The sequence below is a fragment of the Tenrec ecaudatus genome, chromosome 16 (assembly GCF_050624435.1).
Source record: "Tenrec ecaudatus isolate mTenEca1 chromosome 16, mTenEca1.hap1, whole genome shotgun sequence".
Classification (NCBI taxonomy): Eukaryota; Metazoa; Chordata; class Mammalia; order Afrosoricida; family Tenrecidae; genus Tenrec; species Tenrec ecaudatus.
Window position 1 is genome coordinate 19,796,629 of NC_134545.1, and position 27,725 is coordinate 19,824,353.

Genomic DNA, 27,725 nt, shown 5'->3' on the forward strand with positions numbered 1-27,725 from the left:
TGATTTAAAAAACAATTTCACATTTTATTTTATGGAGTCTAGTCATTTGTTGGGTTGAAAGCAATATGATTAAGTTCTGATACAGATGCCAAATAAATGCACCGCCCGCCCCACACAGCACAAGGAGCACTTGCCATGGACGTAATTTATCAGTTAAAGGTGATTAGCAGCGCTGGTCAACCGAGAAGAGGAAGTCCCTCATCAAGGCGAGTGACGCAGTGGCTGCCCAGTGGGCTCAGCCTTATAGCTGTGGGGATGGCGGAGGGCCGGGCAGTGCTTCACTCTGTTGGACACAGGGTTATGTGAGTGAAAACCAACGTCGCAGCACCTAATAGCAGTAGCAACAGCACTGGCAGCTTACAGGGGCTCCACAGCAAAAGACCTGGCTAGACAAAATGACGAGCTTTTTACTTAACTGGTGTATTATCTACTTTACATAGATAAATGAGAAAGAAATGCTAGAAAGGGTTCTAAGTAACTTATTCCCACCCACCCCCAAACACAGCAAAAAAATTGAGTTCTACTCAGGTCTTCTTACAGAATGAAATAAACACCCCACCCCAAAAAAAAAAAACACCCATCCAGGAGACACCCTCACGATGGCTGCTCAGTCACAACTGCTGTTAGAAATGGTTTCCTATGAAGGAGAATGCACTTGTTCTTAGGTTAGTAGCACACGTAATAATGCATCATCTAAAGGCAGAAAAGTCACCTTTTGGAAGGCACAGCTTGTGTCCAGCTCCCCAGTGGAAATCAAAGTCTGTGTTACAGGCTATAACGCCTGGCCAGGAGGAGCCCGTGCCCGGAGCCAACCCCAGCCTGGGCACCTTTGTGGCGTGTCCCCATGAGGTGTGCCTGGGTAAGAGGCTATAGGATGTTTTCTTTCTGATTTCAATCATCAGGTGAAACTGCAAGCAACTTCGCTTTATAAAGCAGCACCTGGAACCAATCACTGATGGCAGGAGAGCACAGTGAAGACAGAGCAGAACAAGATGGCATGGCATGCAGGAGCTAAGGAGTGCCTTGGCTAAGGCCTTAGAATGAGAACAAAACAAAACAGGAGCCCTCAGGCATGTCACCGGACACATTTCTAGGAAAATGAGGGTAAAGCTTTTTCCACATGCTTGTGGAGAAGAAAGATTGGGTTAGGGGGTCGGATATTGGCTACATCAACGTAACAAATGCAGGGAGGGTACAATGTCAGTTGGCTTCCAGTCAGTTACATCACAAATGCAACTTGGCGTCGTTCGCTAGGGAGACCGCCCAAGACTCTTCGTTGGGGACCTTGAAAGTGCATTCAGTTGACAAAACAGGTTCAGGTCTAGGTAGTTTCCCAAGAGTATATCTGATGGTGGAGCCTTGGTGGCCCAGTGAGTTAGGCATTGGGCTACTAATCACAAGGTCGGTAGTTTGAATCCATCAGTTGATTCATAGGAGAAAGTAAGACCTACAACCTTGGAAACCCTACATGGGGTCACTAGCGTTAGAGAGAGCCAAGCCACGGTATTTTCCATCACTGCATATACTTGAGCATAAGCCTACCGGAATCAGCTGGGCTTACAGAGTATATACAGCACCTCATATGCATATGAAAATTAGACACCGAATGAGGAAGACCAGAGAAGAATTAATGTGTTTGAATTGTGGTGCTGGTGAAGAATATTGAAAATACCATGGGCTGCCAAAAGGGCAAAGAAATCTGTCATGGAAAAACGTATGACCAGGGCGCACCTAAGAGCTAAGGATGGTGAGACGTCACCTCAGACTTTGGACATGCTGTCAGGAGAGATCTTGTTTAGTAAAGTAGAGGGGCAGCGACAGAGGAAGGTCCTCGACAAGATGGACTGACACCTTGGCTGCAACAATTGTGAGGACCGGGCAGTGCTTCGTTGCGTTGCGCAGAGGGTGGCTATGGTTGGAGCCGACTTGATGGCACCTACTGGCGACAACATGAGTTGGAGTCAACACAGTGGTAATGGGTGGTGGGTATGGTAGAGGAGGAACACGTTGTGACAGATGAGGGGGTTTCCAAATTCTCTTAGGCAAACGGCATCAAGCAATCATGGAATCGCTCCACCAACTTTTGGAAGACTCGTTGGACATGAAAGCAGGTCTTGGAGGAAGAAACAGGAATGGAGGGGGATGCTTGTTTGCACTGGTTTCAGACACTGGAAAGTAGTATTTGCCCAAATTCCCTCTGACTAGGGCTAGGCCGAGCTGATGTTGAAAGGGTTCCTTTTCTCGGTAATCCAAGAAACACTAACTGTGAGCCCATCGGATGAACAAGCCTACAATGAGACTATCTAGGCTATTCAGAAAATCCCCGGTGGCAGCGGGAGCTAGGGACTGGGCTGCTACCCGCAATGGAGGCATTCAAATGCGCCAGCCTCTCCTTGGGAGAAAAACGAGGTAGCCTGCTCCTGTCAAGACAGACCATCTGGGAAACCTTGGACGAGATGGAATCAACTCTATGGGTTTGGGAGTGACTCCCTGGGGCACTGTCAGTGTCAGGGAGCCTGTGTCGGCCGATGAGAACTGTCAGTACGATTAGGGGAGCCTGCATCCTGAGAGGGGCCTGAATCAAACAAGCTGCCCCAGAGAGATGGGTGGCCAAAGGCCTTTTGTGTGTCGCACAGCGGGCAAAATGACCAGCACGGTGCTGTGGGGTTGTCCTGCTCTCAAAACCAGTCCCTCTCATCTTACCACTTCTAGATTATTCTAATTATTTTTCTCTTTAAAAAAAAAAAAGAAAGAAAAGGCCCAAACCCCAAAGACCAGAGCCTTGTGGTGTCATTTCACTGGAAGTCACAAAGAAACCCATCTCCGAGAAGCCAAATGACAATGCCTGGAAATGATCCTTTTTGTGAAATAAAGCCAGCTGGAAGGGCTGGCATGGATTCCCTGTGCATGTGTGTGTCTGCGCAGCGTTGGGATCGTTTATGGCACGCAAAGCTCTAGTCCTGAAACTGGGTGACAGAGCAATGGGGTGATTCTGGTCACCGTGGCTCACCTCTCAGCAAGCGTTGTGATGGGGGGGTCCTGGAGAAGTCAGAAGACCCCAGAGACTACTAAATATACACTGGCCACAGACCAGACTCAGTCAGAAGGATGTGCCTCCCAAGAGGGTGGGTGCTCAGTGGAGGGAGAATCCTGAATGGTCTTTAGGCTTCAAGTCATGTTTATGGATTCTTTGTTCCCACACATTCTAGTAGGTCAGCCAGGCAGCCGTGACCAATCCAGACTGTTGCTAAGCCCAGAGGGGAGCACTAGAGATGGCCATGTGGGGTCCCCACTGTACTGAGCCCTGCCAGCGATGGTGCGAATGGGGCAACAGTGATGGAAAGTAGCCAAGGGTGCTCTGCCATAGTCCATTCCAAAATCTAACAGTCTTCTCTGGGGAGGAGGCTGAGGATCACGATTTGGGTGGGGAGGCTGCTCAACAAGGTGTGTATAAGTGTGTGTGGGGGGCCCTCTCTGCTCCTTCCCTCGCTCCTGCACACATGGCCCCCTCAGCACTCGGCTGAGGAATGAGAGTTACAGTCAACAGAGGAAGCGACTTGGGGTTTCCGAGATTGAAACCTTTCCCACAATCTCTCCCACTCCAGCCTGGTAAACATAGGCCCAGGGCATTCAGGGCCAGGTGACTGCACATGGGCCAAAACACTAGGTGTTCTGTGGACAGACCGCAGATATTGACCCCCAAGAAAAAGTGGAGACGCAGTTCCTTATAACCACACAATCTCTTATGACCCATGCTGGCACATCAGCAAAAAACAGAGTGCAAATCACATAATCAAATAGTCCATGAAATTTCCTGGGCGTTTCCAAAAAAAAAAAAAGAATTTCTCCACCCCATGCAGTGGACGCCTGGTTTTAAAGTTGCCGGACTTGCTTTTCTGTGCTTTTTATATTCACGTCTAACTTATCCACTTTGGTGGTGAGCCGGTCCAGGATGTCATCTTGCTCTTCCAGCTCCGTCTGCATCCCCAGAGCTATGTCCTTCAGGCGGCCCAGTCCCACCGACAGCTCTCCTGCAGGGGAAGGACGATACACAGGCCTCAGCACACAGTTACATCACTGGGTCTGCTTCTTCTAACACCGGCTCTGGTTACACGTCCCAAAATGGGTCCAAGTGAAAGGCTATGTGCTCAAGAAAAGGTAATTCCCACTTTTATAGACCCTTCGGGCCTCCTGCAGGGAGACCTACTGCTAGTACTTCGAGGTCTCCTGGTAGAAGCCTTGCTGGCACACTGGGTTAGGTGGTGGGTTGCTCGCTGCAAAGCTGGGTGCCCCTGCACAGACTTACCGTCTCAACAAAACCTCAACAGCACGGGTAGAGCATGTCTTAAGTCCCACGGAATCAATACCAGCTAACATCACATGCCTTGCCTAAGAGACGCAGTTCTAACCATCGCATTCTCCCTCACTGCCACTGAGTCAATGCTGACTCACAGTGACCCCAGCGGGTTTCTCCATGCGGATGGCAGCCCAACATGTAACCACTACATCACCGGGCTGCTAGCCATCACATTAGGGGCGAGTTAATTAAACGTTGACCCAATAGAGCAGGCTGGTGGTGCGATGGTTAGGCATTGGGCCGTGATTCACATGGTTGCCAGTTCAAAATCACCAGCAGCTCCTTGGGAAAAAGACTAGACTTTCTACTCCCAGAAACAGCGACAGTCTCAGAAAACCACAGGGGGTTGCTATGAGTTAGCACGGACTGGACGGACTGGACGGCAGTGAGAGTGAGTGTCTAAGTTGATCATTTTGTATGGCCCGCAAATGTTACAAATATCCAAATAGCTCTTGCCAGAATAAAGGTTCCCCACCCCTGCTGACTCCGTGGCCGTGGGTTGGGTGTCTTTGGTTCTGGCCTCTTGGTAGAGGTCTTGGGAGTGGTGCCAGTGGCCTGCATCTGAGTGTCCCCAGTTGTTCTGTAGCAGGAAGGCCTGGAGATCCACTTCTATCAAGATGACAGCCAAGAACCCCCCATGGGACAGTTCTCCTTTGTAACACAAGGGGTTGCCAAGAGTTGGAGCTGACCTAATGGCAATGGGATTTGGTTTTTTGGTCCTCCCCATTTTTCCAGAAACCCATCCAGATCCACACTGGTTTCTGGCTGCCTTGTAACCTCCTAGCAGGTTGTGGCACAGCACACGCTCTTTGTAAGGGAGAGCTGGCTGGCCACAGCCAGCCTGATCTGCTGCCCCTAAGCCCCATCTCCATGGACAGAACCCAACAGCGCCTCCCTTCCTGGCTCCCAGAGGTGAATCAAACCTGTGGGCATCTAAGAGGCAGGCCTGCAAGCTGGAACCCAAACTGAGCTACCACTGGGCCAAACTGTCCACTCACCAACCTCCGAGGGTGGCCGGAGTAGGGAGCCCATCCTGCCCTTGGGTTTGGGCTACCCTCCCAGGTCACACCAGAATGCTACCAAGACTCTCACTATGCTGCTGAAAGCCACTCACTCACCACTGCCACTCCCGAGACCCAAACACAGATCAGTGCTGGGAACAGCAGTCAGCTCACAGTTCCCACCACCTCCCGGTTCCACGTGTCCAGGAGCAGGCTCCCTGTGTGTGTCAGAGTATACATGTGTCTGTGGGTTTTCATGGCTGAAGCTGGAGAAGGTAGCCAGGCCTTGATCCTGAGGCACCTCTGGGTGGATTCAAACCTTCAACCTCTGAAGCTTGATTCTGATTTGAGCCCCTAACTTATCTGTACCACCCAGGGCTTTCTTGAAAAGAGTCAAAGGGAAAGAGAAGAGCTGGAGACTTGGAGCCACTCCCCTCAGGAAGTCAGAATACCCAGATACAAGAACCTGAGACCCCAAATCCCTCACTGACCCACAGCCCTACAGGGGACAACACTGGAGACACAGTGTGGGAATTGTGCCTGATCTGACCCCACCACACCGAGGCAAAACACTAAGGGCGTGCAACAGAACAGCAAGGGGAGCAGAGCCCGGAAGTCCCGAGAGAGTACCAAAAATAGACTTTGGGGGCAGGGTGTGGCACCCCATCAGACTCAACTGGGAAACACTCCTAAAGGTTGACAAACACACCTTGAACTATTTACAGGCGCTTTTTTTTGTCATTGATTTTTGTTGTTTTGTTTTCTTTTGTTGCTTTGTTTTGCTGTGTCTTATTTTTATGCATATTATTATCTCTGCAGGTCTATCTAGGTAAGATAGGTTGGATAAACAATCTGGAGGAGAAAACAACAGGACCAACGGTTCTGGGGGCATATGGGAGAGGGGAAGGTGGGGGAAAGGAAGCAGTGTTAAGAAACCCTGGGACAAGGGGACAAGTGATCAAAAATCAGTGGCAAGGAGAGGGTAGGAGGCCTGGCAGGGCTTGATCAAGGGTATGGTAACTTAGAGGAATTACTGAAACTAGATGAAGGCTGAGCATGAAAGTGGGACAAGAGGAAAGTAAAAGGAAATAGAGGCAAGAACTAGGAAGCAAAGAGCATTTATAGAGGTCTAAATACAGGCATGTACATATGTAAATACCTATATATGATAGGGAAATAGATCTATGTGCATATATAGTTTTAGTATCTATGTGCATGGATAGGTTTAGTATTAAGGTAGCAGATGGACTTGAGCCTCCACTCAAGCACTCCCTCAATGCAGGAGCACTTTGTTCTATTAAACTGGCATTCCATAATGATCACCTTCCCGACACGATCACTGAAGACAAACGGGTGCATAAGCAAATGTGGTGAAGAAAGCTGATGGAGCCTAGCTATCAAAAGAGATAGCGTCTGGGGTCTTAAAGGCTTGAAGGTAAACAAGCAGCCATCTAGCTGAGAAGCAAGAAAGTCCACATGGAAGAAGCACACCAGCCTCTGTGATCACGATGTATCAATGGGATCAGGTATCAGGCATCAAAGAACAAAAAAATCATATCATTGTGAATGAAGGGGAGTGCGGAGTGAGAACCCACAGCCCATCTGCAAGCAACTGGACATCCCCTTACAGAAGAGTCTTGGGGAAGAGACAAGCCAGTCAGGGTGCAGTGTAGCAATGATGAAACATACAACTTTCCTCTAGTTCTTAAATGCTTCCCCCCTCCCACTATCATGATCCCGATTCTACCTTACAAATCCGGCTAGACCAGAGGATGTCTGGTACAGATAAGAACTGGAAACACAGGGAATCCAGGAAAATGATCCCTCAGGACCAGTGGTGAGAGGTGGTGGTACAGGGAGGATGGAGGGAAGGTAGGGTAGAAAGGGGAAACCAATTATAAGGATCCACATACAACCCCCTCCCTGGGGGATGGACAACAGAAAAGTGGGTGGAGGGAGCTGTCGGTCAGTGTAAGATATGAGAAAATAATAATAATTTATAAATTATCAAGGGTTCATGAGGGTGGGACATCAGGGAGGGAGGGGAAAAAGTGAGGAGCTGATACCAAGGGCTCAAGTGGAAAGCAAATGTTTTGAGAATGATGAGGGGAACAAATGTACAAATGTGCTTGACACAATGGATGTCTGTAAGGATTGTGATAAGAGTTGTACGAGCCCCCAGTAAAATTATTTTAAAAAACACCAACTATGAAAATGGCAAAACAAACAAAAAAATAGCACCAGAAACCGAAATGGAATTGGTATTTTTAAAGACGTCTTCAATGGACGCTTCTTGGGTTTACTCACAACTCCCAAAACAACAACAAAACAAACTCCTTGCCATCGAGTCAATTCTGACTCACAGTGATCCTATATGGCAGGGTAGAACTGCCCCTGTGAGTTTCTGAGACTGTAACTGTTTATAGGACTAGAAAGCCTTATCTTTCTCCCTCATAGTGGCTGGTGGTTTCATACTGCTGACCTTGTAGGAAGCAGCCCAACGTATTTACCACTTCACCATCAGGTCTTCTTACACCTAGGATCCTCCACAAAGGGCCCTGGTGGTACAGTAAAGTATTTGGCTGTGAATGGAAAGGTTGGCAGTTCAAGCCCATTGGCCGCTCTTGGGAAAAAAGATGCGGCAGTCTTGCTTTTGTCAACGTTGACAGTTCCCCTCATCCCCAAATTGGCAGCTAAACAATAAAACAGGTAAGGATAACACTGGGGCTGTGTGTGGGGATGGGTGGGGAAGACACACCTTAGAATCATCAACCATTGGTATCTAAAGGGTTGCATTGGCCTCAGGACAAATTTTCAAAGGGTTAGGAGAGGAGGAGGAATGGGAACAGGATGCGGGGAGGATATGGGATGAGTGCTGATTCTATTGTGTGGTGCCAATCAATGAGAAGAAACAAGAGGTGCTCTAGGAGGCCTGGTGGGTAGTGGAGACGCCGCCTCGGGCTGGTGATGCAAGCTGTGAGTGTGAGCCCTCACACCTGGACAATGGCGGCCAGCTCTGTGCAGCAAGACATGACTCTCCGGTTTGTTTAGTTTGGCTTTTTCTAAACCAACGCGCTGCCAGAGGCTCAACTTCCAGCCATACATGCGGTGTGTGGGAACAGTAACTGCAGGGAGAGCTACACTCCTGAGAACCCACCAACCCAGCCGGGAGGAAGAGGGCAGCGTTTGACCCAGGACAAAGGTCCGCAGGCAGAGTGGGTTAGGAGAGGAGGGAAGGCAGGGAGGACGCGGGATGAGGAACGCATGGACTGCTGAATGGAAACCGAGCTGCTCGGTCGACCTTTGCCCAGCACCCAATAAACACTTAAAACAAACAAACCCCAGTCTTTCCCTTGTGTGAAGAATTTTTTTGGGGGGAATTCCATTTCTAGTCGCTTAGATATTAATATGTGGTCAAAGGGCTCCACATACAAATAGCTGAAAGATCCAAAGTCCAGACTATGGGAAGGCACTAAGAAATTATGCTTTGGGGGTAAATTTTATAGCGTTTAGGAACATTTTTGCAAGATGGGGTAAAAGTTTAGGAGAACACTGCCCAGCACACACTGAATGAGGCAGGTCCATTTGACGACAGTGGTTGCTGTGGGACCGTGGCACCCATCCCCACAGTGTGTCAGAGAGACTGGGGTCCCAGGGCTTATGGGAAGGAGGGGCAGTAGGTGTTTATTTCCTCAATAAGTACACGCATGCTCAGAAACATGGTGAGTGACCAGGCAATGAAAGGTGCCTAAGACATCCTCAAGGCTTAAGTGCCTCCTAGATTCCGCTAAAAGAATGGCGATTTTATCGTTGGTCTCACCCACTCTACTGAGGTTCCTGAGTGGGCCCACAGGAGGGTGAAAGCACTCCGCAGCATCAGGGAGGCTTCCTGGAGGTGGCAGCAGGTGGAGACACCCTGGGATGAGCCAGAGGATGCTAGAAGACCAGCTCACACTCCCCACGTAATAGTGCAAACAGCACATCGGCTTCTCCTGAGGGAGGCCGGTGGGTGGTGCCTGTCTGCGTGCTGGGCCCTGCCCTCTGGGGAAGCAGGAAAGAGAGAGGAAGTTTCCATGCTCCCTGGGCTCATCAACAGTGGGAAGACAGCAAGTAACAGCAGCTCTAACAGGGGACTTGCAGAGGACAGGAGGCGGTGACCAGCAGAAGGGTCCTGAGGCAGAAGAGATGGCAGCCTGGGGGCTGAAATGTGGCAGCAGCAACGCAGGCCAGATAGGGCTTCGAGGTGGGCTGGGGGTGGTGAGGCTGGAGGCCAGGGAAGGAGGCTGGTGGCAGCCACAAGGAGGCTTGCTAAGAAAGCCAGGCAGCTGAGCGGTGAATGGGTGCCAGGTCCTCTAAGTGTGTTATGGTGTCAGCTCATAAGGCCCCTGCCTGGCCCTCAGAGACTGAGTCCGCTCCTGCCCTCATCTCCTGGTGGAGAACACCAGGGCCCCTGCCAACTGACCCAGATGGAGCAAGGGGGTGTGGCTAACCCAGCTGAGGCCACTGACTGCCGCCCCAGCTCTCAGGAGAAGGGGGATAAGGGGACCGGCCCTTGAGATGCTTGGGGTATGTGTGTGTGAAGTGGCTGTAACTTGTCATGGGGTCTGACAGGGTGATGGTGAGCCAGGCACCAGGTTTCCCTCTTGAGCCAGCAGCTGCTACCTGAGCCACCTCACAGCCACCTGTGCTGAGGAAGCAGGAACGGAAGGAGGAGGGTGGGAAACTGAGGCACAGACAGGATGTGGGATAAGGGGTGCCCCATGGTGAGAACGGCACTCAGTGACAGGAAGCAGAATGTGTGTGAACTGTGGAAGGGACCACTGGCTTCTGGGAGGCGGAGGCGGCCGCATATCTTACCCAGGTTGTTGTCGATCTTCTGGTGGTAGGCACGGAGGTGCTGGTTCTTGGGGTACGGGTCACAACTCACAGCAGCACTAGCCCCTGCAGGGATGGTGTCTACTTGTAAACAGAAACACCAAAGAAACAATCAACAGTCATTTTTCTTTTTAAGTCACTGCTTCACAAAATTCATCTTAACCTGAGCGAATGGGTTCAGAGCTTAAGCTGTGAACACTGGTTTGCAGAGAGCTATGGGTAACAGTGGAAGCCCAAAGTCTATTCACAGGGCCCCCACCTGGATTAAGTCCTGGGAGACTGACCGTAGTAGAGGGATGGAAATAGCCTTGGTATCAGGCAGCGTGTACTGTAAGGGGGAGTATGGCAGACGCAGTTAGGCTAAAAAGTAGTGACTTATTATTTGATCTGCCTTTGGACCATTTTTAAAGTGGTTTCTGTTTTAAAGCGACAGGGAAATCCACATGGATGAAGCCTCCCGTGAGTCCCCTCCGATCACAGACCAAGGGTGTGAGCAGCCTTGCTAGCATGCAGAGCACACTAGAAAGGAGATGACAGCAGATGCAGTTAAGATTTAGCATCTTATCAGTCGATCTCCCTTTGGACCCATTTTAGAGTTGTCCCGAGTTTTCAGTATTTTCTGCTTTCTTTTCGATTGAGGATTTTGCTCTGATTTACTTTGTTATTGTTGTTAGGTTTGGGGGTGGGTGGGGGGTGTAGGTTTTTCTGTCTGTGAAATCCAGGATGGATAAATCTGCAGAGACAGTAACTGGCTGAATGGTTCCTTAGAAGGGCGGCAGGGGAGGCTGGGAGGAAATGGGGAGTTAATAACAGCGAGTACAAGAAAGGAGACACTATCCTAAAGTTGGTGGGAGTGATGATTGTACTACTCTTCGTCAGATGAGTGAACCTGAATTGTGTGAAATGTGAATTATATGCCAATAAGACTGTTGAAAAACAAACCAAATTCATCATAACCTGGAAAAATGTGGGACCAACACCCGAGTGAAGTGAGTAGGCTCTGGCACTGGGGCAGAAGTGGGGGGGAGGGGCGCTCAGGAGAGAGATGTCCATAGACAAGCGGGGGTTCCAGTCCTTTGGTAATCACAGCCAAACACCGGGGTTGCAGGTCAGATCCAGGTACGAGCCCCAGAATGAAATAGATCCATCTGGGTAACAAATAGGGCAGTCGGCCTGCAATGAGGCAAACCTGCTGCAGGCCTGCCAGCTCACAGGGCAGCTTTTCTCACACCAGGAGCAGCCGTCTTGCTCTTTGCTGACCCTCAGTTCTTCCTTCCAGCCTCTCCTGAGGCAGACCAGCGTGCGGTCCAGGCCTTGAAGAATGCGTCCCTGCAGGGCCAGGCAGTGTTTTGTTCTGTTGTTCACGGGTCACTGAGTTGGAGCCGACTGGACAGCACCTCACAAAAACAGAGGCAATCTGCATCCTCGGGCTCAGACTCAGGGCCCCTTCCTCCCCCTTTGAAGCCAGCCATCTTCAAATATTCACCTTTGTCCCCTCTTATTCAGGTAGTGATAGAGATTATGTCAACTTGACTCTCCTGGGTAAGGGGAGGGGCAGGGCCCAACCTATCAAATGGGTCACAGCCTGATGGCTACCTCTTAGGTGTCACAAGCCTTTGTGTGTAAGAGTGAAAGAGACTGGTGAGAGAAACAGCCCTCTTTTTCTCTCTTACTCTGCCCCTCTGCCTTCCTGCTTGGTAGCATTCTGCCTGCCTCCAGGGATGGCCTCAGTGGGTCGCTGTACCCTGAGAACTGTCAGTGCCCTGCTACGTGTCCACCAATCTTGGATCCACGTGACTGCACCCACCGGCCTGTGATCTTGCTGCACTCTGCTTCACCTGCTTCACCTTTCTGCACCACTGGCCTGCAGCTATGTGAGTCTGAAGAGGGCCCCGGCTTGCACTGGACTTATGGACTTGAGCTGGATAGGGCTTGGATGCCTTCTTGATACTAGATTACTTCCTGATATAAAGCTCTTTCTTATGCATAGATGAAATGTCACTTGATTTTGCTTCTCGGGCAGCCCGGCCTAACACACAGGTTTTGTGGTTCCTCTAGCGTTCTCCAGGTCAGCTGACGGGCATTCTTCACTGATCTCCATCCACACCCATTTTGACATGTCACCCCACACATCCACAGGCTCCGGGGCTGGGACGCCGACATCCCTGGAGCCTTTATCCTACCCAGCTCACGCGTTCTCCTGCAGTTGGCATTTCAGAGTTCTGAGCTCCAGGGGGCAGGAAGGGAGGGTGGGCTCTCTCTTTTTCAGTGGGTTGCAGCCTCCACTTCCTTATTCATCCTTCCATGGGGGGTGGGAGGGCAGAGGGGTAGGAATGAGCTCTACTTTCTGACACACTTCCAGTCACTTTCGCTTGTCAGGCAGCAGGGGAACAGCACCTATTCCATGCCCACCACCAGGACCCCCGAGGCCATAGGCCAGTGAGCACGGGGGCCCACTAACCTGAGTCGTCCAGCTTTCTGAGGTTTGGGTGGCTGGCCTGGTATTTTGACTCCTGTTCTTTACTTGTGGTTATGGCTTCTTTCAACCTTTAAAGAAAAGAGAGAAGAATTTGAGCAAGGGAAGTGGCCTCTCACAGTGGAGCCAGGCTTAGACACAGGCCTCCTAGACCCAGAAAACCCAGTACCATCCCAGCATTCCTTCTAGTATTTCCCCAGGAGCTCCTGGGAGCCTGGCAGAGAGCCACAGGAAGCTTACAGGGAAGTCAGCTCTGGCAGCTTAGCATCTGACCACAGAGCCCAATCTCAGAAAAAGGCCTATGATCAGGCAGAGGAAAGCCCCATGCAATGATTAAATGAGTACTTTGGACAGCAAGCCACAACCACAAGTCAGATGTAGCCTGCTTTCCCCCAGGGAGAGTGGGACAGCAGGGAATACTGGCTGATGCTCATAGCAAATCCCTCCTTTCCCACAGCACAGAGCTGCTCACATTGGAATGTCTTGTGGAGTCCCACAGTGCACTTGTACAAACTCGAAGGTAAGCACTTCTGGCTCAGAAGTGGGGCAATGGATTAGGCTGTTCACTACAGGGTCAATGGTTCAAACCCACTAGCAGTTCTGAGGCAGAATGATGAGGCAGTCTGTTTCCATCAAGATTTATAGCCTCAGAAACCCTATGGGTCTGTTTGTTTTGCTTTGTGTTGGTGGCTCAGTCATTTAAACAGTAGGCTACTTACCAAAAGGTCAACAGTTCAAGCCCACCAGCTGCTCCTCAGGAGAAAGATGAGGCTGTGTCTGCTTTCATAAAGAATTACAGTCTCAGAAACCCTAAGGTGCAGTTGTACTCGGCTCTATAGGGCCATAAATCAGAATCAACTTGGCAGCAGTGTGTTAGATGATCCAAAAATAAAAATAAGAAACTCAATGTTATCAAGTAGATTCTGACTCAGAGTGACCCCTCAGGGTACAGTAGAACTGCCTCTGTGGGTTCCCAAGACTGTGACTCTTTACAGGAGTAGAAAACCTCTTGTCCCCACTGAGTGGCTAGTGGTTTTTAATTCCTGACCTTGCAGTTAGCAGGCCCAAACAAGTATCGACCACACCACCAGGGCTCCTAGGTTAGATGATCGAGGACACTCACTCTGAACAAGTCAACCCTGGGTCACTGGTCCTTTGGCTGTGAAATTCATGGTTTCATCACTCTTCTCCTTAGTAGGCTTATCTTACCTGCTGACTAGTATTTCTCCCAGTCTGAGTCTGTCATGGGTCTCCACCTCCCAGGAGGAAGTCAGACTCTTGCAGCGGACTGTGAAGGGATGCACAGTAGAATGTCACAGCACCGCAAGGCAGCCTGGGACTTGGGGATCGTCAGGAATATGCCACTGAGTTCCCCAAGAGTGAGAGCAAGCCTAGAGTGCTGCCAGACTGAATGCTGGAGGGAGATGCTTGCCTTTGTGCTCGCTGGGTGACCAGCCAGCCTGCACCCCTCACGGCCAAATGTCTTTCATCTCTGTGCCCTCAGGTATAGTTGTTTTAGATACTGTCAAGCTAGTTCCAACTCATGGCAACCCTACTCACAGGAGAGAATGAAGCACTGCCTGGTCCTGCGCCATGCTCACTATCGCTCCATTTGAGTCTACTATGGTCACACATTGGACTGCTAACTGCAAGGCTGGCCGTTCGAAACCACTAGCTAGCTGCCCGTTGGGAGACAGATGGGACTTTCTAATCCTGTTAAGAGTTACAGTCTGGGAAACCCACAAGGGGAGTTCTACCTTGTCCTATAGGGTTGCTGTGAGTTGGCATTGATTTGAGTGACAGTTACATAATCTGTTGTCAATTTGAGACTCGTAAGAGTGAAGGAGTGGAGTTTAGCCTGTCAGTCAGGTCGCAGCTTGATGATCTCATTTGGGGTTGGTAAGGAGATAAATAGGTCACTGGAGGCGAGACACAGACTTACTCCCTGTGAGACATTCCTGTTGACAAGTCACATGGAGCTATGCTAGAGCCCTGGAGCTGGAGAAGCCATGTGGAGACCCCTGTCAGCGTTGAGATGTTTCTACAGCCACTGGATCCACAAGACTTTCACCTACTGGCCTGTGATCGTCCTATATTCAGCATCATTGCATGTGTTGCGCAAGTCTGAAGAAGAATTTTGTGTTAGTTCGGGTTGACTAGAGAAACAAATTCATAGACACTCGTATGTATATAATAAAGAGCTTTATATACAAGAGCAATTGAATATCCAGAGAACATCCCAGCCCAATCCAGATCAAGTCCATAAGTCCAATATTAGCTCATATGTCCTATACCAATCTGTAAAGTCCTGTTCAGATTCACAAAACACATGCGAAGACGCCAAATGCAGGAAGATCACAGGCCAGTGGGTGGAAAGTCTTGTGAATCCAGTGGCAGTGGACACATCTCAATGCTGGCAGGGGTCTCCACGTGGCTTCTCCAGCTCCACGGCTCTAGCACAGCTCCATGTGTCTTGTCAACAAGAATGTCTCACAGGGAGTCTGTGTCCCGCCTCCAGTGAGTTACCACCTCCAAATGAGGTCATCAAGCTGTGACCTTATTGACAGGCTAAACTCCATCCTTCACTCTTAATCCTCAAATTGACAACAGATTATGTAACTACCACAAATTTACAGATTGGTATTGGACATATGGGCTAATGTCGGACTTATGGACTTAATCTGGACTGGGTTGAGATGTTTTCTTAATACATAATTGACCTTTGATATAAAGTTCCCTCTTACATAAATATACATGTCTTTGGTTTCTCTAGTCCAGTGGTTCTTAACCTTCCTAATGCCAAGACCCTTTAATACAGTTCCTCATGTTCTAGTGACTTCTCAACCATAACATTATTTTTGTTGCTTCTTCCTAACTGTAATTTTGCTACTGTTATAAATCGGGTGACCCTGTAAAAGGGTTGTTTGACTCCCAAAGGGGTCACGACCCACAGGTTGAGAACTGCTGCTCTAGTCAACCCAGACTAACACAACTTGATAGCAGTGAGTTTGGTTTTTGAGCTTGGTGATATACTAGGAGCTCTGGTGGCATGGTGGTTGAGAGTTGGGCTGCTAACGGCAGGGTTAGTAGTTCAAAACCACCAGCTGATCGTTGGGTGAAAGACAGGGCTTTTGACTCCCAGAAAGAGTTACAGTCTGAGAAATCCACGGGCTCAGTATGAGTTGCCATGGCCACGATGGTACTGAGAGAAAGGAGCAGCCATCTGCTGAAACCCTACGGATCACGATGACCCAACAACCGTGCTGTGGGTGAGACAGGCACAGCTTATTGAAGCGCCTATTTCTAGAGGTCCAATTTATAGAGTTTCAACTGGGCTTTAAGCAAATGAACTTAATCACAAATCACAGAGATTTCTGGTTTCAGAATATGAGGGGCTTTCCCTTCCATGAGAAACAGCCTTTTGCAGCCCTCCAAGACACTTGATACAGACTGAAAATCTTGACCATTCGCCCAAGATCTGCTTTCTGCTGCTTTCTACCGGCCCTTCAGACCCGGGCAGCTGAAGCCACACTTACCTGCTGTTGGGTTGGGCAGCCAGGACACCATTCTGCTCAGGGCGGGTCTCTGCTGGTTTCGATTTAAAGTAATTGACGAACCCCCCAAACATGCTCTTGATGCTGTTGATGTGCCTCTGGCTGGTCTTCAGGTCTTGGTCCATAGTGTCCACCATCTTCTCAGTGCGTTCCAAGACGCCTCGCTGACGGACGAGTTCCTTGGGAAGGAAACGAGAGGGGCGGCATTACTTCCCTTTGGTCCATGTTTCCTCTACCTGTGGAGGTCGCGTGCAGTGGGGATGTTATGAGCCCTGTGGCATACGGACAGACATGTGTTGTCTCTGAAAGCACATTCCTTTGTTCCCACCCACTGCCCTCACCTCTCCTTGCCGTTCTGCTCCAGGGGAGGCTGGTTCACAGGACAGTATTCTTTAAGGATGAATAATTGAAGTATGAGCTTGCGGGGGTCAGAGTCTGGGGCCTGGGCTGGTGGTAAACCCTCACCCTCACTGGCCCCTCTGTAACTCTCTACCTGTCTCCACCCTGCACTTTGTCTGGCTACTTCCTGCCCAGAGATGGAGTCACCTGGATACCTCTTCAAACGACCTCCGTTCTTGGTGGTCTTCAACATTTACATGGTCCTTCAGCTCCAAAGATGTGGCCCGAGAACCTGGCAGGCTCTGTTCGTAAAACTGTTCCCTGACCATGTCCCTCAGAATATTCCAGGTGGTGGTGAGGGAAACAAAAAAAGAGGCTGGTGTTTTGGCTCCTCCTGTGTGTTAGTCTTAGACCATCTTTTCTAACAAAGTAGGGCTTTAAATGGAGTCTCCACTTATTCGCTCCAGTTTTCTTGTGTGCATTTTTTTACGGGGGTTGCTATTTAAGAGTAAGTCAAAAAATATTGTTACTGGGGTTCCAGTCCACATATGTAGAGAAACAGACCCAGACATGTCTCTAGGATCAGGGGACAGCTGCATGTAAGTTCTCACAGCAGCAAACTTATCTTCGTCTCCGTGTTGTTAGTGCCAGAGTCGGTTCCCTCCTAGCAACCCTATGGACAGAGCCGGAAACACTGCCCAGTCGGCGCCACCCACACCATTGTTCTTCCATCTGAGTCCGTTGTTGTAGTCTCTGCGTCAACCCATCTTGTCAAGGAGCTTCATCTTTCTCACTGCCCTCTACTTTACCCGGCACGATGTCCTCCTCCAGGGACAGGCCTTTCCTGACATGTCCAAAGTATGTGAGACGCAATCTCCCCATTCTTGCCTCTAAAGGGCATTCTGGCTGTACTTCTTCAAAGACAGATCTATTTGTTCTTTTGACCGTCCATGGTACTCTCAAGATTCTTCACCAGCACCTTCATTCAAATGCATTGATTCTTCTTCAGTCTTCCTTATTCAATGTCCAACTTCCACACGCATAAGAGGCAACTGAAAATACCATGGCCTACGTCAGGTGCACCTTCAGCCTTAAAGTACCATCCTTGCTTTTCGACACTCTAAAGAGATCGTGTGCAGCAGATTTACCCGATGCAATGGGTTGCTTGATCATCACTGACGGCTGCTTCCATGAGTACCGCCTGTGGATCCGAGCAAGACAAAATCCTTGGCAACTTCAAGCTCAAGACCCTCAAGGTCTTACCCTTTTTCGCTGCCCCCCTACTCTAACAAGCATGATGATTTTTTGAAGTCTTGTTCATTTCAGGAGTTTGAACTGGGAGATGCTTCGAGCAGCTGAGGGTAGGGGTGGGGGTTGGGAGTGGAGGTGTTGGGGTACTACCCAGAGCAGTCTGCATCCCCTGATTTCCAGCAGTGCTTTCTTCTCTGCCTCGGGCGGAGAGACCACCAGGATAAAGGACCCGACAATACTGTCCCCAGTTCCCCTTGAGGGCTTGCTTTCCTGTCTGAGCCTTTCAGACCCTCAGTGTACGTGTGACTGTGCTCACTTGGACGAAACACAGTATGTGGCTTGGCTGACGGAAGCCCACAGGCCGGCATGAGGCAGAGAAGCCTGTCCCGCACCTGGAGCTACCCTCTAAAAGGCTCTGTGTGTTGACACTGGGGCACACCTGCAGACCTGAGGGGAGGAGCATCAGCTGATGAGGTGACTAAACACACTGTGCTGGTGACCCCAGCCCAACAGGCAAGGAGGCAGGCTTGGCAAGGCACAGGCCAGGAGCATTAGGAGATCAAGCAAAGATGGCCTGGAGAGCCAGGCCAAGCTCCATCTTAGCCTGTACAAGGGAGGTTGCAGGTACTGCAGTCTCAAGGTGTTCCATTCCAGATTGGGGCCATCAGTCACCATGACAATAGGTTTCTGAGGCCACAGGGCTGTAAGCACCCTCAGTTCTAGGGGTGTGTTCACCAACTGCCCAGGTGTCAGGATTACAGAAAATACAGGTGCTTCTTCTCCCTTGCACTCTAGAAAAAGGAACTGGCTGGGAGGTGCCGTGCCCCAGGACCACCTGAAGAGGGCACTGCCCGCTCTTGGTCTGAGGCTTTCTGTCCAGTGGAGTGGTGCTGGTTGGAGCACATGACAGGGTACACAATGGCCTGAGGGAGGCTCCACCCAGAACAAAGGACAGTTGGGCCCTCCACAATCACATAACCCACAAGCAGGGTGTTCTGAGACTTCAGTGTGTAGGTCCATGTGAGTGCCCACTCGGAGCTAGGCCCAGGCCCAGGTGCTGGGCTCGGGAGTGAACTCAGCCACTACCAGTTTCTGCCTTCAGAGGTTACTAGATGAGGGAGGCCCAATCAGGTTCCTGACAGCACTGTGGTGTTTCCCTGAGTTTAGGCCCCCTCTCACAGGGGCAGAAAGAAAGGAGGCCATCGCACACACTAGCTCCTGTGGGAGTGGGGAGACGGATACTGCATTGTTAAGGCACTTCCCTGAATGGGTGGGGACATCTTTCTGGCAGAGGGGGCAGCATACAGCCTGGGGCGTGGCAGGGTAGAGGAACTGAGAAAGGAAATGGAGTTCTGCTCCTTGAGCCTGGAGGGCGGGGGAAGGGGAAACACCTGGCAGGAGGCCAGCAGGGCCCAGGGAGTGGGTGATGGGGGGGGGGTCTTCAAAGGACAGTAAAAAACCAACCTCACTGCCATCCAAGGCCATGCCAACTCACAGTGACCTTATAGGACGGAGTAGAACTGTTCCTGCAAGTTTCCAAGATGAATGCTTTAAGGGAACAGAAAGCCTTCTCTCCACTGGTGGCTTCCGGCTGCTGACCTTGCAGTTAGCAAACCGACCAGGGCTCCTTTCCCGGGGCAGTAGTCATCACCAAGTGCATCTCAGATGGGTCTCCGTCGTCCTGGCAACACTTCAACAGCATAGGCTTTTCATCCCATAATTCCCCCATTCTAGCTGGGGTTCAAATGAAGCACTGGGATTAAATGACACATTGCATTGGGAACATCGGTTGCACAAGACCTCTTCAGAGTTCAGTCTTGAGGTGGCTTTGAGGACGAAGTATGCGTATTTTCAATCACCTCATATGCATGTGAAAGTTGGAGAATGAATATGGAAGACCGAAGAAGAATTGATGGGTTTGAATTGTCATGCTGGCAGTACCATGGACTGCCAAAAGAACAAACAGATCTGTCTTGGAAGAAGCACAGCCAGAGTGCTGATGAGTGGCAAGGATGGCGAGGCTCCGCTTACATACTTTGGATGTGTTGTCAGGAGAGACCAGTCCCTGGAGAAGGACATCCTGCTTGGTAAGGTGGATGGGGCAGCGGAAAAGAGGAAGGCCCTCCAGGAGATGGACTGACATGGTGGCTGCCATCAATGGGCTCAACCACAAGACCAGTTGTGAGGGTGGCAGAGGACCGGGCAGTGTTTCATTGTTATGAGGAGGGTCACTGTGAGCTCGAACCAACTGGATGGGCCCTAACAAGAACTAGCGTTCTGGGTCACTGTGCCGGAACTGCTGCGAAGCCCTGTTCCAATGGACGACAGCTCAGGAAGAAAGGTTTGGTGATCTACTTGTGCAACGTCAATGAAGGGCAGCAGCATGGACCCCCTCAGTCCAGCCCATAACCTGTCACGGGGATGGCTCAGGGCGGCCCAGCATCTCCTTTCACTGCCTAGGGAAGTCCCCATGAGGGACGAGGACTTGCTGACAGCTCAACAACAACGGATCGACAATGCACGAAGGCCCAACTGGAGCCCAGGGGCTGAGCCTCAGGTTTGAAAGGCAGCTTGGTTGTTTAACTCCTTTCCACAAAGCCCACACATGCGCAGGTGCTGGGAGGATACAAACGAGGGGCTTCAAAAGTTTCCTGGGGAAATGGAATGAGAAGATGGTGGAATTTCCCCCACAAGACTTTGAAGGCCCTGCCTCGGTTGTGTACACAAGAAGCAAACCCAGACTCTCTGAGAAGCTGGAGAAGGTTCAGAGATAGGCTAGCAGTTAGGCTGTGTGAGAAGCCCTGCAAGGTGAGGAGGCCCGTGCCATGCATAGGTAAGGATGAACGTGCCAGCCTGAGTGGCCCATGCCTTCCCTATACACACTCCAAAGGGAGCCATGTCCTTGACCATCCCCTAGGAGGAGCCTCTCAGCCCTTGGAATGTTCTGCCTGACCGAAATGTTCCTGTTAGCTGGGAGCCAACAATGTCACTGTGTGGGTGTGTGGGTGTTGGGGGGTGGGGGAAAGAGCGGGGAGGGCGGGCCACGTGCTATCAGCCTGACCTCTGCAGGGGCAGTCAGCTGTGTCTGGGAGACCAAGTCCTAAGAAGAACCCTGAAGTCAGAGTTTCCAGGAGCATGCCTGGCTGATATGTGCTATTCCATATCACTGCTGGGACAAGGCGATGTAAGTTTCCCGCCAACATTTTGCAGTCCTCTTGTAAGCGCTGCCACACACTCCACACTAAGAAGACCACTGGATGCTCCCCAGTCTCCCCCAGACCCTGTCCCGAACACCTTCTTCCTTTCTCGAGTTCATTCTCTAGCTTCCCACTGTCATGAACGGCAGCAACCGTGAGGAGAAAGAGTACTGGTCAATGGCTGTAGCAGAGGGTGGTCTTACAGACCACCAAACAGCATCTCCCACCATCAGAACAGTCACTTGAGAGCCGGAAGGTTGGAGTGCACACAGCTGCCTCAGTTTCCCTCAAGGTGCTACCTGGCCGGCCAAGCTAGGGGCCTCAGTGGAAGCAGCAGGTCTGGCTGGATGCCCTGGCTCTGATGCAGCATGTCCTGATCTACCTGAATGGTAAGGAGACACCTTGTAGCCGAGGGGCTCATTCTATTAGTGTTCATGCACGCCATCTGTGACCAAGTCCATTCCGACTCAGCGTGACCACGTAGGACAGAGAAGAACTGCTCCTTAGGGTTTCCAAGGCTGTGAATCTTTACAGGAGCAGACTGCTTCATCTTTCTACCCTGATAGTCTGGTGGGCTTAAACCAGACTTCGTGTCCTAGTGGTTACACAGGGGGCTGCTAATCTCAAGGCCAGCAGTTCAAAAATGACCAGACGCTCCTTGGGAGAAAGATGAGACTTCTCCTGTAAAGAATTAGTCTCAAAAACCCACAGGGGCAGTTCTACCCTGTCCTATAGGGTCACTGTAAGTCAGCATCACCTCGATGGCAGTGATTTGGGTTCTTCATCTGGAGAGCAGGCAACACAGAGGGCGGGAGCCTGAAGAGGCTACCCCTCCTCTTCCTGAGCTAACTCCCACAGCCATCGAGAAGTTTTTGAGCGAGCAGCTGACTGCGTTCTCCACTAGCTTTTGCTTCAGGGCAGCTCTGGGCTAAGAGCTCTGGCCCCATCAGGACCACCATAGGTTACCTCAGAGGGATAATTCTGGTTGGTGCGACCCCTTAAGAGTGGAGGATGGCTCTCTTCGAGAACTAGCTTCTTGGGGTAGGAGGGCACCACCCTATGGGGCACCTTGAGCATATGCTCCAGGAGACTTTTTCCTGGAGGAGAGTGTGGCTGATCACTGTCTAGTGGGGGAAAGATACTGAGACTGAGGGGACCCTGAATGTGAACTCATGTAGGAAGTGCCAAACAAAAAAACCAAACTCACCGAGTCAATGCCAGCTCATAGTTGGTTTGAGTTCTTCCAATGGGTCTCTGAGTGAACTCAAACTGCCAACCATTCCTGAGCTGCGACATTCCTTCATCTAAATTAAACCTTCCTTAAGTTTGCAAAACCCTAAGGCCTCCAGACTAGGATGGCTGGGAAAGCAAGCCCAAGAGCATACTCGGGAAAATCCGACAAGGAAGGATCATAATGGCATCCAAACGTGGCGACAGCACAGGGGCAGGAGGCACTTCATTGTGCTGTGTGGGGGGTGCTCATGCGGCAGGGGCCAACTCGATGGTGGGCAATATCAAAGTAATCGGATTTGTGAGTTCTTGATCCTTTAGGGACACCTGACATGCCTGGTCACATCTTAGAGAGCTGCGGCCCGCAGGTCCTAGTCTAGTGGGAAAGAGAGCATCGTCCATTAAGGGTTATATGGGGGCCTTTTCCTGTTACTCACTTGAATGGGAAACTCTCCCCTCAGACTCTGAGGGGAAGGAGTGAGTCAAAGACCAGTTTGGAAAGTGGTGGGTGAGGCAGAGTGAGGCTGCCTGGGAGTAGCAAAAGATTAAGCAGTAGGCTACACACCAAAAGGTTGTGCCTCTAAAGGCCTGGTGATCTACTTTCCAAAAAGCAGTCACCGAATTCTGAAGCAAAGTCCAATGATTTCTACATTGGACTTCGGCTAAAAATTCTTGCTCTGAATTGTTGTCATGGTTGTCTTCCAATCGATTCGATTCTGACTCAGCAACTCCGTGGACACCAGAGCGAAACACTGCCTTGTCCTACGCCATCCTCACAATTGTTCTCATGTTGTTCTTGAGCTGAGGGGGCCCAATAAATGGCAACTCAGACTATCATATACTTTCTCTTTTCATACTCTGCAGAGTTCTGCCTTTATGAATGAGGGCTATCCAAAGTTTGGCCCAATTTCTAACCCTTGCTGCTTGTGTAAGTAGTGTTCAGCCACCGAAGTTGATAAACTGGTACAAATCATCAATCCATGTATTTCTGGTCTAAAAACCTGTCCTATACATGTACACTTTGCTTTTCTCAACAGTGTTTTAAATTCTATACCATTGGTTAAATTAATGAGAACATCAATAGAACTACTATATTCCCTGATAGGGATGATTTACAATGTTCTAAAAAAAAAATGATGTCTCTAAAGTGAATCAGGTATATATATATAAACTATAGCTGTAGGAATGGATTTTGAGCTTGCCTTTAATCATAGCCTTCATCTAAAACCAATTAGTTCTTATGACATGGGCCTGCTTAATACTTGCCCCCGTGATGAGATCACTTGAAGGAATGGTGCTGTAGCACAGTGTGGTGAAGAAAGCAGATGGTTTCTTGCTATCAGAAAGAACAGTCTGGAGTCTTAAGGCTTGTCTTAAAATAAACAGCCATCTAAATGAGGCAAATGCGAAGCACACATATGGAAGAAGCACAACAACCTGTGTGGTCCAAGGATGATAAACAACAAAATCCAAATCCTCAAGAGGGAAAGGTGTTAGAGCTTAAATCCTCAACACCTGGTTTTAGGAATGCTTTGGATGTCAGTGAAAGCCCCCAAGCCATTTGCATGGCCCCCCATTCGGATTAAGCCTCTGGTGAATCCCCTATGACTACAGTTCAGGGACAGGAATGGCCTCATTATCAGCGAGCACAAAGGGGAGATCGCTGAGGTTGTAGTTAGGTTAAAATGCGACACCATAGGGAAAAAATGTGACACCGTGTCATTTGATTTCTTTTGGTTCAATGTATATTTGGTCCAGTGTTTAACATTTTTGACTTTCTTTTCAAATGTCTTATGTCATTGGTGTTGGGTTTGTTTTTCTGTATGTAAAATTCAGGATAGGTCAATCTATAAAGACAGCAACTAGATTAATAATTTCCTATGGGCATGGCAGGGGAGGTTGGTGGATAATGGGGAGCTAACAACAATGAGTACAAGGAAGAAATGTCCCCAAATGAATGCGGTGATGGTCACACAACACTTATGAATATGATTAAACTACTTAAATATATGATACATAAATTATATGTCGATAAAACTTTTTTTTAAAAGTAATTACTGAAAAGCCAATGGTGGATGGTTCTACTCTGACAGACAGGGTCACCCTCCCTGCTGCATATCTGAGTTGATAGCAACTAGTTTGTTTTTTCTTCTCTGGGGGATGGGGTGTGAAGTGGCAGAGGCGATCATTCCTTCTCCCAGGGATTGTGAATGTGGAGGACTGCGTCAGCAGTATAAAATCTTGACCTTTAATCAATTGTTCTGATAGAGAGCCAGCCACCTGCCCAGACCAGGCCTCTTGGAGCAGGCTGGGGCTTGTCACCACAATGTCCAGTTCTCCTAGGTCATGGAACTGCATCCTCGATTCTGGCCGCAAAAGGCTCTTACTAGGTTTCTTTCAGGCTTTCCCTCCTACACTCTGCCGAGCACATCTCTCCTCTGAATTAGGGCTAGATCCATGCTTGTAACCACTCTTGTGTTCCCTGGGAGCTGCCCTCCCCTCCCTCCTCTTGTCTAAATGGCATCTTGAAAGGCAGCTTAATCTCATATTCTACTTGTTCTCTTTCCAAAGATTTCTCTTCAAGCAAATCTTCAAGTACGTGATCATTCACTGAAGATCTCAAAGAGCCCTGGTGGTACAAGGGTTAAGTACGGGGTGGATTAACCAGAGGGCCAGAGGTTCAAACCCACCAGCTGCTCCTTGAGAAAAAGATGAATCTTTTAGTCTGCGTACATATGTAAAGTCTCAGAATTCCCCAGGAGTAGTTCAACTGCCCTATAAGGTCATTATCAACTTGATGACAGTGCATGGGTGGGTTCACTTAAGACCTCAGGCCAAGGCATTTCCTGGAGACAAGAAAACCGTAGGTGTGAAATAAAGGACTACAAGATGGATGTCCTCAAATTAGGCTCAAGATAGGAAGGTGTGAAAATGATTTTGTAAGGCCAGGTGGCGAAGAGAAAAAACGCAAGACAGGATCAATGGAGTAATGATAGGGATGACGACTATTTGCAAGGTTAATTGATACACCCCAATACAGTCAGAGACTCTAAGCAAAAAGTCAGAAGGAACCTTGCCAGGGAAAAGAGCTATGGCAGAGGCCAGGAAAGAAAATGTTTTTGTTTCAAGTGTTACTTCTCAAATCTACAAATGCTTAAAGTGAATTCGTTTTAGTTGACCAGACCTCCTAACCCAGCGTTTCTCAACACCATTGGGGATCAAATGATGCTTTCACAGGGGTCTCCTAAGACCATCAAAAACACATAGTTCTGATGGTTTTAGGAACTGAGACACCTCTCCTCGATCCATTTCCATAATAATTTTATGGCTGGGGGTCACCACAACATGAGGAACTGTATGAAAGGGTCGCAGCTTAGGAAGATTGAGAACCACTGTACTAACCCATTGTAAAGAGCTTCCCCCCTCCCCCCCCACCCTGGGGCCCAAACAAAACTGTACCATGAGTAGACCAAGGAGAGTGTGCATGTAAGAAAAAAAACAAAAACCAGTCCCCAGTTAAGGTTCTACTCTCTGGAATCTTCTATAAATAGGAAAGAACTGGCAAGGGGGGATTGAAGCAATACATCATCCGATACCACAGTCTCTCTAGAACATCTGTTTGGGTTTGGGAAGTAGAAAACACTGCCCGCAACCATGGAGCAACCCAATAGGGCAGAGGAGAACTTCTCAGGGTTTCAAAACTGTCCATCAGGGGACCTTGAGAAGTCACGGTAACCCTAACTCATACTATGGCTTATCCAGCAGCCTTTCAAGACAGGATCTCAATGCTTCCACGGTGATGTGGCACAGTTGGGAAGGATAAAGACCTCAGGCCCACATACCTTAATGCTTCTGTCATCTGACACCTGTTAGTCACATTCCTCCCTGATGCCAGATCTCTCCAGGAACCCTGTACCCACAGTTCTTCGCAGGGAACTGTGGTTTACAAGACAGAAACGGTTCCTCTGTTTCCCTAAGCCAGCCTCTGCTGTTCCTTTGAACTTGGCATAGGCAAAAAAAAGAAGGAAGGAAGAAGTAAAGGAACAAGTAAACCAACTTTGAGGGGACACCCTTGACATCTTCTAAAGCACCCTTCAAGTTGCACATGAACTTTACAGAGCTAAACAGATGATCCTACACCAGGAAGTCACGAAAATACAAGAACCTAATTAATTTAGGCGACTGGAAGCCCTGGTGTCGTAGTGATTACACTAACTGCCAGGTCAGCAGTTTGAAATGACCAGCAGCCCCAAGGGAGAAAGACGAGGCTTTCTACTCCCATAAAGAATTACACTCCGGAAAACCCACAGGGGCAGTTCTACCCTATCCCAGTTCTACCCGACTCGCTTGGCGGCGAGTTTGGTTTGGTTGGAGAATGTGAGTTTTTCCAAAAGATGCTGAACATGTCTCGACGCCATGGGGCCGCCGGCCTTGCCCAGTCCGAAGCTCACCTCCGAAGTGGCCACCCCGATCTTCTCCGACTCGTACATGAGGGACAGCGACCGGTTGGTGCTGGTGGCCGCGGCCTCAGCCCTGCGCAGCACTTCCTGCCGCAGGCTAAGCTGCGGGTCGGCGGGCCCGTCCCGCAGGTCGCGGGCGTCCCGGCTGCCCTCGTCCTCCGCGTCATCGTCGTCGAACGGGTTGTAGCTCTTGGGGAAGGCCGACATGGTGGCTGCGCTGGGCTCAGTCTGGGCAGAGGGAGGTACGCCACCGAGGAAGGGAATGGCCTTGGCCGGGTCCGTCAGGACCGCCAACAGCAGCACCACCACTGCTGGTGGCCGGGTGCTGGTCAGCTGGGCCGCGCCAGGCGCCCCTCCTCCTTCCGCCCGCACCCCGTGGGCCCGCCTTCCTTCTTCCTCCTTCCGCCCGCAACCCGTGGGCCCGCCTACCTTCTTCCTCCTTCCGCCCGCACCCCGTGGGCCCGCCTACCTTCTTCCGGCCAGCGCCCGCGGGAGGCCCCGCCCCCGGATCCAACTTTCTCGCTCGGCGTCAGCGAGGGGCGGTCCTTTTTCAGGTGGCACCTCCCCTCGCGCTGTGGTGGAACCGCGCGGAGGCCGCGCTCCGCCCAGCGTCGGCTGTAGCGAGGTCACGTGCCAGGGAAGCCGGATGCGGCCGCGCCTGCGCAGCGAAGTCGGTGCGCGCGGGCCGGGCGCTGAGGTAGGGCTAGCCGGCTCCCTCCGCCGCGGAGTGCGACGATGGCGGCGGCCACGGCCCGGGGTGGCAGCGGCGCCTTCGGCTCCTCTTCGGGCGCCGGAGGTTCGCGGGATTTCTACTTCAACACGGTCCTGTCACTGGCCCGCTCCTTGGCAGTGCAGAGACCGGCATCCTTGGAGAAGGTAAACCTGGCCGCTTGGCTGCCGGCTGACAGGAGGAGGGGCCTGGAGGGCCCTGAGGGAGGCCGGGCGTGGGTCGCGAGCCGCCTCTGACAGGAGGGTGGGATGGGAG

At 50.4% G+C, this 27,725-nt stretch overlaps 2 protein-coding genes across 3 annotated transcripts in view; one reads left to right on the forward strand and one right to left on the reverse strand.

Moving 5' to 3' along the window:
- Positions 1–27,121, reverse strand: SNAP29 (synaptosome associated protein 29). 2 transcript variants are annotated; one of them, XM_075534942.1, is made up of 5 exons: positions 26,732–27,121; positions 16,246–16,442; positions 12,695–12,780; positions 10,216–10,317; positions 1–4,031 (listed from the first exon to the last, which is right to left on the reverse strand). In XM_075534942.1, exons 1-5 carry the CDS (start codon positions 26,945–26,947, stop codon positions 3,874–3,876), a joined length of 759 nt encoding a protein of 252 aa, XP_075391057.1. In that variant the 5' UTR covers positions 26,948–27,121; the 3' UTR covers positions 1–3,873. The 2 variants fall into 2 exon arrangements, with proteins under 2 accessions (XP_075391057.1, XP_075391058.1); XM_075534943.1 differs by having other exon boundaries at positions 10,216–10,314; positions 26,732–27,119.
- A 263-nt stretch (positions 27,122–27,384) lies between these two features.
- PI4KA (phosphatidylinositol 4-kinase alpha) overlaps positions 27,385–27,725 on the forward strand; it is a 107,095-nt gene continuing 106,754 nt past the window's right edge. The window contains exon 1 of the mRNA XM_075534533.1: positions 27,385–27,616. Within this exon, the coding sequence (XP_075390648.1) occupies positions 27,476–27,616 (141 nt within the window). The 5' untranslated portion in view covers positions 27,385–27,475. The remainder of the gene's footprint in view (positions 27,617–27,725) is intronic.

Bases quoted from the DNA above. Each gene is read 5' to 3' on its own strand.
- SNAP29 (XM_075534942.1), bottom strand. From the start codon at position 26,947: ATGTCGGCCTTCCCCAAGAGCTACAACCCGTTCGACGACGATGACGCG. The intron at 16,443-26,731 runs GTGAGCTTCGGA...TTCCTTCCCAAG, and splicing joins TCGGGGTGGCCACTTCGGAG to GAACTCGTCCGTCAGCGAGG. The intron at 12,781-16,245 runs GTAAGTGTGGCT...TTTTCTTTAAAG, and splicing joins GCTGCCCAACCCAACAGCAG to GTTGAAAGAAGCCATAACCA.